This window comes from Spinacia oleracea, chromosome 2, assembly GCF_020520425.1.
Source record: "Spinacia oleracea cultivar Varoflay chromosome 2, BTI_SOV_V1, whole genome shotgun sequence".
In the NCBI taxonomy this organism is placed as follows: domain Eukaryota; kingdom Viridiplantae; phylum Streptophyta; class Magnoliopsida; order Caryophyllales; family Amaranthaceae; genus Spinacia; species Spinacia oleracea.
The window spans coordinates 51,960,365-51,978,224 of record NC_079488.1 but is presented as its reverse complement, the minus strand read 5'-3'; the positions used below and the strand labels follow the sequence as shown (position 1 = coordinate 51,978,224).

Sequence of the window (17,860 nt, the reverse complement as noted above, 5' to 3'; positions counted from 1 at the left end):
GATCTCGTCTCTCACATGCTGAAGACACTTTTTACACTCTGTTATGTTCCCATATTCACCGGCTACATGTTGTTTAAGCCTGTGAATCCTACCTTTGGCTAATTTCCCATGTCACATCATTTGTGTTTTTAAGATCAGCTAAATACCCATGCTTCCAACCCAAATCAGACTTTCTTGTAAAATTGGCATCACTCTCCATGCTAGAAAATAAAGAATATTAACTGTTCGACCATCGTTTGTTTTTCTAGATGCATAGCAAGGGAAGTTATAGTAAATAGAATAATAAATGTGTTCATAGTTGAAAGATTGATTGTTAAATGATGGTTGAAATATTATTTAATGTTCTTATAAAAAAAATTAAATAATTGGTACATCCTTTTTTTGAACGTGACAAGTGCAAGATAAAAATAATCAGTTTACTTTAGTCCATAAAAAGAAGATTTTTATGAATAAAAAAGTTAAGTCCGATGAGAGAGAAAGAGAGGTAGAAGACAAAGATAAGATTTTATGAGAGAGAAAGAGAGGTAGAAGACAAAGATAAGATTTTATGAGAGAGAAAGAGAGGTAGAAGATAAATACTTCCTCCGTTCCATATATATTGCACCATCTTGTTTTTTACACTACTCACACTATACCTTTGTTCAATTTTTGTGATTCCTACCTAAGAAAAATTGTAATCATGTGACATCTTGTTAGATTCGTACCAATAAATATTTTCTAAATATATAATTTTTATAATTTTTACTCATACATTATTCGAGATATTAAGAGTTAAAGTATGCAAAGGGAAGCGTAAAGTCAACCGTGGTGCAATATTTAAGGAACAAAGGAAGTATAAGATTTGATGAGAGAGAAAGAGGTAGAAGCGAGAGTGTACCCCGGAAAAAAAGTTTCTTCAAGGAGAGCTGATGATGATGATGCTACAGACGACTGATCATATGATCCTGATCCGTCTTCTGCTTTCTTCTTCTTCTTCTTCTTCTTCTTCTTCTTCTTCTTCTTCTTCTTCTTCTTCTTCTTCTTCTTCTTCTTCTTCTTCTTCTTCTTCTTCTTTTTTCTTTCTTCTTCTTCTTTTTGGACTCTTTGTCCACCATTTGATGTTAAGGAAAGTGTATTGTGTGGTCCAGTGCATGATAAGGACTATCAAAAGTCCATAAAAAAAGACATTTTAAAACAATTTCATTTAGGCGCACAAAGGCGAAGCCTTAGCCCCTTATGCACCTTTTTCTCGCCTCATTCAAATCGCCTCGCCTAGGACAACTTAAGCGACATAATTGTGCGCCTTGAGCCTCGTTGCCTAGGCACGCCTTTTTATACACTAAAATTAACAATAACATAAATAGAATGCGTGAATCGCGTCAGAAAAATGCTCGTCGGTGAACCGTAAAATTTCGCCTTGTCGAACTCGCAAGTAGATCTAAAAACGTAGGAAAAATTCCGAAAATCTTCAATGCACATACAAGGATGTTTGTTGGTCCAATACCGGACATGAACCAATTTGGACAGTAACCAGAATCAAGAAATTTTGTGGACCGAATACCGGACTGAGAAAATTACGGTCCAGACCGGACCATACCTACTTTTCCGATCTGGTCCGGGTTTAGATCGGATTGGACCGAAATTATTGAATGTGTCTTCATACTATTTGCGAGGTTATTTATTTCTACAAAATGTATAGTTAGAACCCTTTCCAAACTTTAGTTCTCCATTTTGCGGGAATAGAGACTGGTATTGAAGACTAAAGACTAAAGTGTAGGAAAACAAAAGAAAATAACACGATTTAGGTACTAGAAAAGAATAATGATTTATTTAATTTAACATGGGTCAACTGGTACGAACCGAAAAATTCCGGGTATTGACTAGACCGAAAACCAAAATTTGAAGGACCGTAGACCGGATCTTAATTAATTGGTTCGGTCTGGTCAAAAATCGGTCTGTTTCTGGTCTTTTTTTCCTGCCGGAACCAGATTTTGAAAACCCATGCATACAAGTCCGCAAAGTTCTTCCATAAAGTCTGTTTCGGCAACATAGTCGGTGTACGGGGCGAGACCCCAAAAATCCAGTATTCAGCTGCATGATGACTTTGAGCCCAAATCCAACTCTTCTAAATCCTAAATACTCCCTCTGTATTTTATTATTAGGAGTTACATGTTGACCGACACGCGTATCGGCGTATTAAGGAATGAGAGTTGAATCTAATAAAAACTTAGTTTTAAAAAGCGCGAAGCGCACCGAAGCGCACAAGGGCCCTGGAGCTAAAGCGCAAAGCGAAAGCGCGGGCTTTTCGTAGGTGAAGCGCATCTTAAGTGCCAAAAACCTTTAAAATCATATCTAGAACATATTTTGTACTTAAAACAATACGTTTCTTATATTATAAATGCATAAATTAACAAAAGGAAGCATAATTCATTACTAGACATCAAACCGGCATACGTCTAAGAGTCTAAAGTACTAACCAAAGGCTTAGAGTAAGTCACAAGCTCACAAAAGTCACAACCAACATAAGCAAGTAAGTAGAAAGACTAGAAAAAGGAAAAAAGAAAAGCAAACTCGGTTTTTCAAGCTTATAGTCGCCCCTATGCTCCTAGAGCTCATCATCATCATAATCTTCATCATCATCGATAGCATCATACTCATCCTCATCATCTAGATAATCTCCATCTTCACCAATATCCTCTTCCTCATCCTCTTCATCATCATCCACAATCACAACTCGACGAGAAAATTTAGAAGTGGAGGTAGTAGTCGGCCCTTTTCCTTTATCAACTCTAGATGAGGATGGCATGGACTCCCTAGCAACCCTTGTTGCTCCTCTAGTGCCATAGATTGGATCATTGGCTCCGGCGGCTCTACTAACACTAGCCCATGTCAAGTCATCACCCTCAAATACAAGATCACCTTCATCATCCGAAGAATTCTCTTCCATTCTCCCAAGTAACCACTCATTACTCTCATCAATCTCTCTCAAAAGAACGGGATCAATGGTGTCTTTTCTCTTATATCGGCGCTCTAAAGCTCGATTAGCTTTCACATACACCATGTCATTCAAACGACTTTGTGCCAACCGATTCCTCTTTTTGGAGTGAAGTTGTTGAAAAACACCCCAATTTCTCTCACAACCCGTAGCACTACAAGTTAGGCTAAGAACCTTTATGGCAAAATTCTTGAGGTCGGGAGTTGAAGATCCATAACTAGACCACCAATCCGCTACAAAAATAATAAAATTAAGTTAGTGATCAATTAATTTCAACATAAAACAATTGATATACTTAAAGTTTTATAAACTTAGGGTAGTTAGTTATTTATTACATGGGGATTTGGTCTTTCTTTGTCTTATAGCCATATAATGACCAAAGAGACCGGTGGCATTCTTAAATGAATCCAATTCCAAAAGAATCTTCTCTTGAGTTTCAACATCCGGAACTATCCTTCCAATACAATCATACAAACCCAACATCACTTCTTCACATTCGACATTTTCAACATTATCATAATGGATCTCGGGGTTTAGATAATAACCGGCCGCATGCAAAGGTCGATGAAGTTGACAATTCCATCTTTTATCAATGAACTCAAAAGCTTCTTTGTATTCCTCCTCTTTCATTCCAAAACTCTTAGAGATAGTCTCCTTAACCCTATCCATGGCTTCATAAATATATCCCATAGGAGGCTTTTTCTCTCCATCAACAATTCTAAGCACCTTAACTAGTGGACCGGTCAACTTAAGAGCATATAAGACATTTCTCCAAAAAGTGTCTTGCAAAAAGTATGTTGCTATTTTCTTTCCTCCCACATCCTTTGACCACTTAGAGGTATTCCACTCTTGAGAAGTAACCATCTTCCTCAAGTTACTCTTTTGCTTATGAAATTGAGCAAGAGTAATGAAAGATGTAGCAAATCTTGTAACCGCCGGCCTATGCAAATTCCTTTGATTTGTGAATTTCCTCATCAAGTTCACAAGAGATATATGGTTATATATATAACCATTCATGAAGATGCATTTCTTCAAAGCATTCTTGACCTTAGGAATTTTCCCAATATCTTCCAACATCAAGTCTAAACAATGTGCGGCGCAAGGAGTCCAATAAAGATGTTGTCTTTTAGCCTCCAACAATCTTCCTACAAATTTATAACAAAAGAAAAGACATTTAGTTAATTAGTTTCAAATAAAAGGAAATAAAATATAACATATAAAGTAAGAAGAAGATCTATATCTCTTACCGGCCTTAACATAATTGGATGCGTTATCCGTCACCACTTGGATTACATTTTGTTCTCCAACTTCCTCTACCATGTCATCAAGCATATGAAACAACAAATCCGCATCTTTCACAACATTGGAAACATCCATGGATTTTATGAAGAAAGAGCCTTTTGGAGAGTTGACAAGAAAGTTCACAATGTCTTTTGAGGCAATCGAATCACGCCATCCATCGGACATAATTGAACAACCTTTTGTTGCCCACTCTTTCTTGTGCTCTTCCTTTAGTTTATCAATCTCCTCTACTTTACTCTTGAGGAGAGGAACTCTTAGCTCATGCATGCTTGGTGGCTTGAATCCCATGCCATATTGTGCAACGGCATCAAGCATGCCTTTGAAACTATCATAAGTAGCCGCATGAAAGGGTATCCCCGCATCATAAAACCACTTTGCAATCGCTTTACAAGTCTTGTCTCTCAATTGCTTATCACAAGCACCAAAGATATATTTTCTATCTTTTCTACCTTTCAAGACATTTTCGGAAGGAGAAGTGACAAAGAAATCCATGGGACCCTTGACTTTTGGTTTTTTGCGAAGTTGTTGGCTACTTTTTGAATTCATGATTTCACAATCTTGTTCTTCCTCATCATCATCATCACGATCAAATTGGTTAACCATTGGCATCATTTGACTCTCAATTTTAGCTTGTGCTTTCTTGATCATAAAAAGCTTCACTTCCTCCCTCACATGCTCGGGACAAGTAGGACACTTAGTCACATTTCTAAAACCTCCTACCAAATGTTGCTTCATTCGTAGAACCCCTCCTTTTGTCACTTTACCACAAAAGCTACAATGCCAATTGGTCTTATTAGTAGGTTCCGGTTTACCATACTTTCTTGCCGGATCCACGGTATCTAAGGAAGGTGTGCTTAAACCCCCCTCATTAGTAGCCATCCTAATATTAAAAGGAAATTAGAAACCAATTGCAAAAAAAGAAAAAACAGAGCAAAAAACAAAGAAAAAAAACAAGCTACTGCCTACTGCCTTTTAAATTTTAATATAAACTATTATTGAAATTATTCTGGTTGCATCTTGATTGTTGCATGCCATTTATTAAAATAATCAAGTTGGGAATGTGATGGGGCCTAAACACTATCAATCAAGTTACTGACATATAATAAAATTATTATTGAAAACCAAAACAAGAAAAAAGCTACTGCCTTTAGTGCCTTTTTATTAATATTATTGTCATCAATTCACGTTTTGGTCACTATCATCCATAAATAATTTATATGTGGGGCAGAAACAAAAAGCAAGAGAATAAAAAATCTACAAAACTAAATAAATAAACGCCAGATGGAGAAGAGAACAGAGCCCACAACCCCTCAAATATATAAAGCAGTAAAACCACTCAAAAAGAAAACAGAAACTCAAGCCCCAAAACCCCTCAAACCAAAAACGAAGAACAGAGCTCAAAGAAGAAGAATAGAGCTCAGAGAAGAAGAACAGAGCAGAGTCGCAGAGAAGAATTAAACCGAAAAAAAAAGAGATGGAGAAGAACAGAGAAGTAGAAAATCGAAAAGAGGGGAAAACAAAAAGAGAAAGAAAAAGAAAAAGAAAAATTAAACGTACCTAGAGATGCGTGGAACTCCGGCGAGACGGTGGCTGGTGGCTGGAGGAATTCCGGCAGCAGCAACGTAGGTGGGTAGCCTCCAAAATCGCAACTAGGGTTTTGGAGAAAAACCCCAATTGTCACAGCAACAAGGTAAGAGAAGAACTGACTTTCTCTCTCCTAAATTCTTCCCGTTAATCCCAGCAAACACCAATTAAAGTAGGTCACGTGATACTCACGTGATCAATTTTCAAAAAAAACAGCATTTTTTCTTGTTCCTGCGCCACACATACAAGAAGCTTGCGCTTCACAAAAAGCGCGCTTCACAGAAAAGCGCAAAAGGCGCGCGCACCCTGTATAACGCTACGCTATTCTTACCCGGCGCGATTCCAGCTGCGCTCCTTCTCGCTCTGCGCTTTTTGTGCGCTAAAGCGCGCTTTTTAAAACTTTATAAAAATAATAAAACAAGTGGGGGAGGGATTAATAAACAAATAGAAAAAATATGATGGGAAAAATATTTTAATCCAAGTAGAGAGAGAGTTCATTGTAGTGGTGTCCCTAAAGAAAAATAAATATATTAAATAATTAGAAGGGGAGGTGTAAAAGTTACTAAAAATGGAACTGCGACTCCTAATAAAATATGGACGGAAATGGTAAGTGTGACTCCTAATAAAATACGACTCCATAACTGCAAAGGTCGGGCTCTGCTCGCTCCAAGTACCTTCTCGCTCCGCTTAAATAGGTAGAAAACGGATGCAAAACACCAATTCTTACACAACAAAACAAAACATAGGAACCAAGAACTACACATAGGAGGAAAATGTTATATAAAATAGCCCTAAAGGGCGCACTTAACGCCATTAAATGATAAGGCACTGGATAAAAACTCTAATATGGGCACATCACCGGTCAATTAAAAAATGCTATGGTTCACATGTTAGATCACTAAATTATATATATTTTTGATTTTTGGCATTATCTGATGTCATGTTCTTAAAGGCACGAGGCATAAGAAGGCCATAAGATTTCTTGAGGAATTTCGGCATGAGCCATGAGGTGCGAGGCACATGCACATTATATACAGTCGACAAAATTACTGTCTTTTATGGAAATTCTAGCATTTTAGGGAACTATTTATGGAGTACTGATTAGTGACAAAAATATCTTGTTTAGTGAGAATTCACTACTAAATCAAGAACATGTTAGGTAGTTTACACTTTACAGGGATATGCGATCTAATATTAGGGATATTTTAACCCAAAACATGAAGGGATTGTTGTGGTTTTGTTAGTCTCAAATGGAGGTAACAATAACAGGTGCAATATCTTGAATTATAAGACAAAAACAAAGTGAATACAAACGGAATAAACGAAAACAAACTTTTAAAAGCAAGTTTTGGTTTTTGAATTAGAATCCATCCTTTATCCTAAACTCAATATTAACGAAATTAACAAAACTAATCAGCTGTCTCAAAGGTGGCTTTGCTGTCTTGTGACATGAATACTGTTTATTTATTTTTACTCTGATTGAGGAAGAAGGCTAGTCCTTGCTTTATGTAATCTGCCTTTGATATTTATATAGTTATTTTCTTTCATTTGGAAGACTTATGAGGGTTCTGATAGCCCACACTTGCTGTTTCTTTAGTGATTGACTAATATTTTACGGTGCTTCTGTGTCAGCTACTCGCATATTTTGCAGAGAGAATGATTACTGCAGAAACGTTGAGGAGAAATTATGTTATGCAGAAATCCTATGGTAATCAGGTACATGTTTCATCCTTCATCAGCCACTTAGCATATTTGGATAGAGTGACAAAAGTAACTAGCTTTTGATGGCCTCTTTGTGATTATGCTAGCCTTTGAATTTAGTGAATTTTGATGTACAGAAGCTTTTTTCGTTTAGCGCTGCAAATTTATTTGTATTGGTTCTTTTGTCCGTGGAAAGCTAGAAAGAAATTAAAACAAAGAAAAATTCTTTAGGATACTCGTGTAACTACAATTTCTATATGCTGCTTACATGTTCCTTTACAAATAGAGAATAGTTGACATTTCTGACAGTGATGGACTTGTCCTAGTATATTCTGCAAATATAATTTCCCCTAGGGTTAAAGAAAGAAGATTTACCCCTCTTTTGCTGTCTGTATCAGATTATCACTGTATTGAGCAATTTATCTTTAGTACTCTGGCGACGATTGATACTCCATTGTCTTATTGCTTGATGGTCTGTTTCAGATTGTTATTGCATTTACTTACCGACGAAATGGAGTTCTAACAAGCTGCAAATATCGTGATGTCAATAAGAAATTTTGGCAGGTTTTGCTTTCTATATTCTTTTGTTATCTTTTGCAAAGAAGTTCGAAGTGACTTAAGATTATTGTTTCTATTGATGTGTGCATAAATAATAATAAATAAAAAAAATACCCCACCCCCATGTATGGAAAACTCTCTCGAGGGGATGACTGTAGCTTTCACTAATTAAACTTCTTAAAAAAACTACTAAGTCTACTATGCATTGCTTAGGCTCGTGGTGATCTTTTAGTCTCCGAGGCTTTTATACAATATGCATAGTCATATCATCATTTTTTTCAATGCTTAGGTAGTTGGTATATAGATTTTCTTTGGATGTGCAGGAAGCTGATACTGAAAGAATATTTTATGGGCTGGATGATATAAGGAATGCAAGTGACATCATCATTGTGAGTGCTCTTTTCAGTTTTGAGTGATAATTTGCAAGTTTGTTCTCTTCTAAAACATTGTGCATAGGTTGAAGGAGAGATGGATAAGCTAGCAATGGAAGAAGCTGGGTTGCGCAATTGTGTGAGTGTGCCTGATGGAGCACCTTCTAAAGTTTCAGATAAAAGTGTTCCAACGCAAGATAAGGTTTGATCTTGCCTTATTTTCCTTGTTTATGTCATTTCAATTTTACTTGTTTTCTATGGCATAAAAAAAGTTTTGTCTTTTGGATATCATTGACGGATATCTTTCGAAAACAGAGTGGTTTATCAAGTTTTAAAAATAGAGGCTTTTGAGTCCAATTATTAGCTTTATAACATTCATAGCGTTTATGAATTTGGGTTGGGCCATGAAGAACTATTATCTAAGTGCCTTTGTGCAAAGGTGGATTCTCTATGCTGCCCTTACAGCTATGTAGTTGTAGATTATGTTTTGATGGTTGCAGAATAGGTATTGTTCTAAAGTTGGATTATAGGAAAGCTTCTTTGAAAGTGTGCTGCAGTTTTTGGACAAAACCATGGCCAAGTACAAGAAGGTTTGGTGTTTAGGTTGAGGAGGTGGATTTGGGAAAATGTCCCTGTTTGTCTTTTATTTTTTGTTTGCATTTTTAGGCCATGGCTGCCGTGATAGGTTGTTTAAGGCTTCTAATAATTTGAGACAAAGAGGTCCACAATTCCCTCTTTTTTTTTTTAATGATACTGGTAGATGTTTTTACTCATATGATTTCGATGTGGATGTTTTGAATGTTTCAAAATTGGATGGGATTTCATCTTGTCGACTTTCTGCTTGTTATCTTTTGATCCTTTCTTGTGACCCAAGTTGAGGAGCATGCTCCATTACTCACGTTTTTTTCCCTTCCAAATCCTGTAGTTACTATTAGAGTTGGCTGTACTCGATCTGAGTGTTTGTCACTGGTTTGGACACACGTATTGTAGATTATTTCTCTTCCTTAAGTAGTGGTGGGTTCTCTGTTTCCTTCTTACTTGTCTTTGTGTTCCCATTGCGACCAACAACATAAGAAATGGAATTCAGGATTTTAGGGTATGTTGGGACTTGGGAGTATCTCATACAGTCATACTCTGCTTTTTATTGAGCTAGTTTAGGGCCCGTGCAACGCACGGCTACTACTAAAACAATTTATTATTTTAATAGTAACTAAAAGACTTGTGATATTAGGAAAATATGAAAGTAAAAGGATATATGAAAAAGTATAAATTCAAAGTTGTGTAAAAACAATATTCAAAGGAACTAAATTTGCATATTACTATACAAAGTTAAAAATTATAGTCGTTTACTTGTATGTAGAACGATCTAACAACGTTAACCAAACCCGAATGACTCAAGACTAATTTTCGAAAAGACCCGAGCATAACCGAGTTAGTCAAATACAACATATTTTGAATTCTGTAAAATCTTGATAAAAAAACTTATATGTTAGTCTACTTGCCATGTGTTATTATTTTAATTAACATTCCTACTTACCAGTTACCATGTATTATACTATTAATAGTAGACTAAAAGTTATAATAATACATAAATAAAATTATATCATAAAGGAAAAAATAATATTGATTTAGCTTTCCTCCAATAATATATTATTTAGTACACATCTATTGGTAATTAAAATATATTTTTATCTTAGTTTCCTAAAAAAACGTAATGTAATTTATTTATTTTAAAGTACAAAAATAAAAAAAACATTTTGGCTGGAAAAAATCGCACCAAGAAATGATACGTGTCATTCCTGGTGTCCCTTTTAGTATATATAGTAATAGATTTTTAACATACTCGTTTAAATTTATTAATCTAATATGCATATTTAAAATAATAATATGGTAATTTGATCAAAATATTGAGTGCTATATTTTCTATTATTAATATAGCTATTTGACTAAAATATTACTAGAATAATTATTATTACGTCGTAGCTATTATTGCCATAATTTATAAACTTAATTTTGTTTCCATACATAAATAGTTAATAAAAAAAGGTAAAGAATAAAAATAAAATAAAATAGATACATTTTTTTGGGAAAGTGGTTTTTGGCGGGAAAAAATCGCACCAGGAATTGACACGTATCATTCCTGGTGTCTCTTTTAGTATATAGTAATAGATTGTTCCACTTTGACTTTCACGTTTGTCAATGCATGACCTTGGCCATTAATATCTTTAAATGTCAGTATTTGTAAAAAGCATAAGATACTGATACTTTGAGAATATACAACAACAACAATAACAACAACAACAAAGCCTTAGTCCCAACATAATTTGGGGTCGGCTAACATGAATCGTCGTAGGAGATCGTCAAAAAAACAAGGAAGAGAAAGTGGAATTAATGAAAGTAAGATAAGAGAAAAATGTATATATATTATAGAAGAAATATTGTAAGAGATAATAAAAATAAGTAAAGTTTAAAATAAATGAATAAGTAAAATAAGTATATTTCAAAATAGCATGTAAATTAAAAAAATTAAAGAATTTTAAAAATAAAATAAAAATAAAAATAAGAGTAAAAATAAAATAAAAAATAGAAAGAAACGAAAACATGAAATCTGTATAAATCAACTGAAGTCATCATTGTATATTCTCTCCCTCCACTCTGTCCTATCCAACGCCATATTTTCCTCAATCCCAAGAAAGCTCATATCGTGCTCAATCACCTTCCTCCAAGTTTTCTTAGGTCTTCCCCTACCCTTTGCAATTCTATCACTTTGCCCCCCTTCTATCCTCCTAACCGGGGCATCACTTGGTCTTCTGCTCACATGTCCAAACCATCTTAAACGATTTTCCATCATCTTAAACTCAATCGGTGCAACCCCTACTTTCTTCCTAATAATCTCATTCCTCAAACGATCCTTTCTTGTTTGCCCACACATCCAACGTAACATGCGCATCTCCGCCACATTCATCTTGTGCACGCGACAATGTTTCACTGCCCAGCATTCTGTGCCGTATAACAAAGCCGGTCGAATTGTCGTGCGGTAAAATTTTCCCTTCAATCTTTGGAGCATGCCTGAATCACATAGGAACCCCGTGGCACCTTTCCACTTCAACCAACCTGCATTGATTCTATGGTCCACATCGCCATCCAATTCTCCATCCTTTTGGATAATAGATCCTAAATAACAGGACATTTCAGAGCCTTGGACAATTTTCCCATCTAAGGTAATCTCCCCTGTCTCTCTAACTTGGACTCCACTAAACTTACACTCCATATATTCCGTCTTGTTTCTACTCAGCCTAAAACCCCGAGATTCCAACGTTTGTCTCCATAACTCCAACTTACTTTCCACTCCTTCTTTTGTTTCATCAATCAACACAATATCATCTGCAAACATCATGCACCAGGGAATACCATCTTGGACCATGACTATAGCAAAAAGAAACGGGCTAAGTGCGGAACCTTGATGCACTCCAATCGTAATGGGGAATTCTTCAGTCTTACCAACAATAGTTCTCACACCCGTGCCAACTCCCTCATACATGTCCTTGATGATATCAATATACTTCCTCGGAATTCCTTTCTTACTTAATGCCCACCAAAGGATTTCCCTTGGTACCTTATCATACGCCTTCTCCAAATCTATGAAAACCATATGTAAGTCCTTCTTCTTATCCCGATAATTCCATTAGTTGCCTTATAAGATGAATGGCCTCCATAGTCGATCTCCCAGGCATAAATCCAAACTGGTTCTCCGAAATTTTCACAGTTTTCCTCAGTCTTTCTCAATAATCCGCTCCCAAAGTTTCATAGTATGACTCATTAGTTTGATTCCTCGATACCAACTATCCTGGACATCACCCTTATTCTTGTACAAGGGGATGATAGTACTCTTCCTCCACTCTAATGGCATCCTATTACTTCCCCAAATCTTGTTGAAAAGAGTTGTTAACCATACAACCCCTCTCTCTCCCAAGCATCTCCAGACTTCGATAGGTATACCATCGGGCCCCACTGCCCTCTTGCGTCCCATCCTTTTCAGTGCCATTTCGACTTCTCTCTTTTGAATTCTTCGCATAAAGTCTAGGTTAACCATATCCCTAGGGATATTTGTATTCCCAATATCGCGCCCTTGATCCCCGTTGAACAAGCTATCAAAGTAGAACCTCCATCTATCCTTGATTTCCTTATCTCCCACCAAAACTTTTTGATCAACATCTTTCACACATTTAATCCTCCTGATCTCTCGCGTCTTTCTATCTCTCATTCGAGCAAGTCTATAGATGTCTTTTTCACCTTCCTTTGTATCCAATCTTGCGTAAAGATCCTGATTCACCTTTGCTCTAGCCTCTCTTACGACCTTCTTAGCTTCCCTTTTAGCCTCCTTGTACTTCTCGTAGTTCTCATCACTTCTACATTTTCCCAACTCTTTATAGCATTCTCGTTTGCTCTTTATAGCTTGTTGCACAACTTCGTTCCACCAAGATGTGTCCTTACTTGGTGGCATGATTCCTTTAGATTCCCCTAGGACCTCCTTCACCACTCCCTTTATGGTGTGCTCCATTCTTGTCCATAATGAGTCTACATCCAAATCCATATCCCCGGCCCAAATACCTTCACTTGCCACCTTTTCCACGAATTTTAGTTGTTGCTCCCCTTGAAGTTTCCACCACTTGATCAGTTGATCCTAGGCTCCACTAGTGGTCTACTCTTTCTTATATAACTTCTACCTCGAAAATCAAGTACCACAAGTCTATGTTGGGTTGCTGTACTCTCACCCGGAATCACCTTACAATTGGTGTAGCACTGTCTCAAAGCAATCCTTACTAAAAAGAAATCAATCTGACTCGCATTATCTCCACTCCTATAGGTTACTAGGTGAGATTCTCTTTTCTCAAACCAAGTGTTCATTATACCCAAGTCATATGCCAATGCAAAATCCAAAATAGCATTTCCCGTTTCATTCCGCTCCCCATACTCAAAACCACACTGAATGCTTTCAAATCCATCGCGACTCGAGCCTACATGTCCGTTGAGATCCCCACCAATGATCAGTTTCTCACTTCTAGGGACACGTTACACCACTTCTTCTAAATCCTCCCAAAATTCTTGTCTAGTTGACGCATCTAGTCCTGCTTGTGGTGCATAGGCACTCACAATAGTTACAACTTCATCCCCTATCACAAGCTTAATACTTATAATTCGATCACTCTTTCGGGACACGTCCACTACATCATCAATATAATCTCTGTCAATAAGGATACCTACCCCATTCCTACCCCTAGTTTTTCCCGAATACCAAAGCTTATAACCCCATGGAGCTATCTCTCTTGCCTTGTTTCCAACCCACTTAGTCTCCTGAAACATAATATGTTAATTCTCCTCCTTCTTATAACCTCTACTACTTCGACTAATCTCCCTGTCAAAGAGCCAATGTTCCAAGTCCCAAACCGCATCCTACTACCCTTACCCTTACCCCTGCCCTTACCATAAAACCTTGGATAGTTAACACCACCATCGGGTGGCGCACCGCTTCCGGGCGACGGCCTAGTAACCCTTGCATATTTTCCACTACACCCGGGCCTAGGAAGTGTAGCGCACCCTTGCATATTTGACACCACCCCCAGGTGTAGGGGTGGGGCGCCGCTTCTGGGCGACGACCTAGCAACCCTCACATATTTTTCACTACACCCGGGCTTAAGAGGTGTAGCGCGTCGCTGAGAAGGGGACGCCCCCATGATATTCCATTGTCGATTCATGTCATGATATGTGGCTTAGTTTTAATGCTGGCCGCCACCAACCTACCGCACCCTCCTCCTTTATCCGAGCTTGGGACCGGCAGTGAATGCCGCATACGCAACACTCACAAGTGAATGCCGCATACGCGACACTCACAGGCGGAGTTGATACTTTGAGAATATGACGGAGACAAATCTACTGGTGTTATACATAGTAAATTTGTTTTAGGTATTATGTCAATATTGTAAAAGTCAAAGGGGAACAATGAATAAGAAAAGTAAGGGGTATGTTTTATGGGTGGAAGAAGCGTATTGCCCTTATTATATGTCTTCTGAGTTCTGACTGAAATCAAATTAATCATGAATTTGATTGTTAGTCAATTTATTCCAATCCGCGAATCACAACTACTCAATCAAGTAATGGATCATGTATTTAGTTAAAGAAAGGGAAGGAGTTTGAAGATTGTTACTATCCAAGTAGGTCTTCCATTGATAATTGAAGTTGATTCTTAATCCACAAAATAAGTGTTCAAATTTTGTAGAAAACAATATTTAAATTTCTAATTAGCTGTAATTTTAACTAACTAGTGTTTTGGACTACTAATCAGTTGTCTATGTTACACTAATAATTAGTTTCTTTACTCATATTAAAACCTAAATATGGAAGTTGATTACTTAACTCTCTCTAAAGATTTTATTTAGCAGTGCTGGGATTAACATAACTAGGTCAATTTTCATGGCCAACTGGCGGTGAGCCTAAGGGGTGGTGTCGTGGTGGGAGGGCATCCATTGGGTACAGGGGAAACACGTTCTAGTTTGACAGGGTGTTTATGTTGTAGTCTAAATGCTTGCCAGCTCCAGTTCACTACTCTCCTCAAATTACTCCAAGTTCTTATACTCCCCTACTTTTCTTATATTTTCTCTATCTTCTGGGAGTTCTGTGATGATTCTATAATTTTCTATCACTGTCTTTCTTTTTAATGATGTTTAGACTCGGAGCTGCTCTAATCTGTGATATTGTGTAGTCTGATAAACCGAGGAAACAGCTTTTATTAATCTTTAACCCCAAGTCTTTACATAATGTTTTGTGTTAGATTTCCTCGGTTACTCCAATGGTCTTCAATAGACAATGCTCTGTCTTTATTTAACCGTGAAAATTCTTGAGAATTTACATTTCCGGAGTCCTCCGCATGAGAGGGAGTTAGAAAAGCTCCCTTCTTTGTAATGAGGTTACCAACCTTCAGCTGACTTCAGTAGTGCAGTAGACGATTCAAGGGTATGGATGGGGGACACAACCCCTAAGGTTCCGGATTTTCCAGTGAATATTTTTTATTTGGAAGCCTAAGGTCCCTTTAAAGGTTAGTGACAAATATGAAGCAAAAAGCTACCCTCTTCTTATTAAATCAATGAATATTTATGTTACAATTTCTAACCTATTTTAAGATAATGCTAATACTATAGTAATCCTAATATTAGGATACCACTAATTAAACAATTCCTAACGCCTAATATACCTTAACATCCTAATATAGCTTATAGTTTAATTTACTAATTAATACAATTAGGATAATATTAACATCCTAATATAGCTTATAGTTTAACATACTAATTAATACAATTAGGATAATATTAACATGCCTAATATAGCTTAACATCCCCCCTCAAGGTGGAGCATGTAGATCTCGAATGCCCATCTTGTCAAGAAAAAATTCAAATTGCGCTTTTCCTAACGCCTTTGTAAAAATATCTGCTAATTGGACCTTTGTTGATACATAAGAAGGACAAATAATACCTTCCTTGATTGCATCTCGTATGAAATGACAATCTACCTCAATATGTTTTGTCCTCTCATGAAATACTGGATTATGTGCAATGTGAAGTGCTGACCGACTATCACAAAACACACGCATACCTTGCTTGGGCTCCACACCCAAATCTCTAAGTAGTTGCTTTAACCACTTTAACTCACATGTTAATGCTGCCATCGAACAATACTCTGCTTCAGCTGAGGAGCGTGAAACTGTATGTTGTTTCTTAGTCTTCCAGGAAATCGGAGAATGACCGAGTAAAACAAACCATCCAGTTAACGACCGACGTGTTAAAGGACAACTAGCCCAATTTGAGTCACACCATCCCTCTAGTCGCAAAACACTGTCAGAACGTAAAAGGATGCCTTGACCAGGACACTTCTTTAAGTATCACACTACTCTCAATGCTGCCTCCCAATGTACCTTTGGTGTCTACATAAACTGCGATAAAATATGCACAGAATATGCCAGCTCTGGCCTAGTCACGGCCAAGTAAATTAGACGGCCTACGAGACGCCTGTATTTCTCTACATCTTCCGGTTCCTTCCCCTCTGCAAGTGCTAGCTTATGATTTTGCTCAATAGGAAAATTCGAGGGCTTTGCACCTAGTAGACCTGTTTCTGAAATAATATCTAGAGCATACTTCCGCTGACAGACATATAAGCCACTCTTGCTACGTGCAACCTCCAATCCTAAAAAATATTTCAGATGACCCAGATCCTTCATTTTAAAGCATTGGCTCAAATATGCTTTAAAACTAGTTAATGCAAATACATTATTTCCGGCAATAATCATGTCATCAACATACACTAGAACGCTCAACTGTAACTCTCCTTTCGAAAGGGTGAATAACGAGTAATCAGAATATGACTGTGTAAACCCATACTTTTTCAAAGCAATGGACAACTTTTCAAACCAACATCGGGGTGCCTGTTTCAATCCATACAATGATTTTTTCATTCTGCAAACCATATCAGTATTATCTTTATGAAACCCAGGTGGAATTTTCATATAGATTTCCTCCTTTAAATCACCATGCAAGAAAGCATTATGTACATCCATTTGATGCACCTCCAAGTTTTTCACTGCGGCAACTGCCAAGAAAGTTCGCACTGTTGACATTTTAGCAACTGGAGCAAAAGTTTCATTATAATCTGTACCTTAAACCTGATGATTTCCTAAGCACACCAATCGTGCCTTGTTCCGGATCAAATTTCCATCCTCATCTCTTTTTTTCGGTATATACCCACTTGCTTCCTAGTGCTTTCTTTCCTGGAGGCAATTTTTCTAGGACCCATGTCCCCTGCCCTTCAAGTGCGTCAATTTCGCACCCATAGCCTCTCTCCACGCTTCATGTTTCATTGCCTCTTTAAAAGATTTTGGGGCTTTTCCCTCTGTAATAGCTGCAATAAAATTTCTATGTTGCGCAGAAAATCTTTCATAATTAACAAAATATGTTATAGGATAAGGAGTACCCGAGGAGGAGGATGATGTTAAGGATGAACTTTCCGATGGAACTTTATTTTTTCGTATAGTATGCATCACACAATCTCGAAGTTTGAAGGAAGGGTATTTTTGTCTCTTCCCTCGACCCAACTCCTCCTCACTTCTCGAAGTAGGTGTTGTGATCTGCGCCTCTTACTGCACTTCGACGTGCGATTCATGCGTCACTTCGTTGAACTCCTCCTGCAATACTTCTCCATCACTCGCAGCTACTGGCACACTTGATGCCCCTGTGTTCCGTGCATTATCGCTTATTTCTTCCGCCTCACTACTACTAGGCCTTAAATGTTGCCTGGCATTGCGACGACTAACACATTCTGCCTC

The 17,860-nt window shown here is 37.3% G+C and overlaps 2 protein-coding genes across 3 annotated transcripts in view; one reads left to right on the top strand and one right to left on the bottom strand.

Moving 5' to 3' along the window:
• Nucleotides 1–17,860, top strand: part of LOC110804797 (twinkle homolog protein, chloroplastic/mitochondrial) — a 49,318-nt gene that overhangs the window by 9,931 nt on the left and 21,527 nt on the right. For both annotated transcript variants that reach the window (XM_022010402.2, XM_056836803.1), the window contains exons 6-9: nt 7,493–7,576; nt 8,045–8,125; nt 8,443–8,508; nt 8,576–8,692. In XM_022010402.2, the coding sequence (XP_021866094.1) occupies nt 7,493–7,576; nt 8,045–8,125; nt 8,443–8,508; nt 8,576–8,692 (348 nt within the window). The remainder of the gene's footprint in view (nt 1–7,492; nt 7,577–8,044; nt 8,126–8,442; nt 8,509–8,575; nt 8,693–17,860) is intronic.
• On the bottom strand, nt 2,342–5,153 carry LOC110804799 (uncharacterized). The gene is made up of 3 exons (XM_022010403.2): nt 4,222–5,153; nt 3,310–4,119; nt 2,342–3,207 (listed from the first exon to the last, which is right to left on the bottom strand). The coding sequence occupies exons 1-3, from the start codon at nt 5,009–5,011 to the stop codon at nt 2,585–2,587; spliced, it is 2,223 nt and encodes a 740-aa protein (XP_021866095.2). The 5' UTR covers nt 5,012–5,153; the 3' UTR covers nt 2,342–2,584.

What these genes read in the sequence shown, in the direction of transcription:
- LOC110804799 (XM_022010403.2), bottom strand. Translation starts at nt 5,011, where the DNA reads ATGAAGCAACATTTGGTAGGAGGTTTTAGAAATGTGACTAAGTGTCCT. An exon ending in ATCCAATTATGTTAAGGCCG is followed by an intron (nt 4,120 to 4,221) that starts GTAAGAGATATA and finishes ATAAATTTGTAG; the next exon opens with GAAGATTGTTGGAGGCTAAA. An exon ending in AAGAAAGACCAAATCCCCAT is followed by an intron (nt 3,208 to 3,309) that starts GTAATAAATAAC and finishes TTATTTTTGTAG; the next exon opens with CGGATTGGTGGTCTAGTTAT.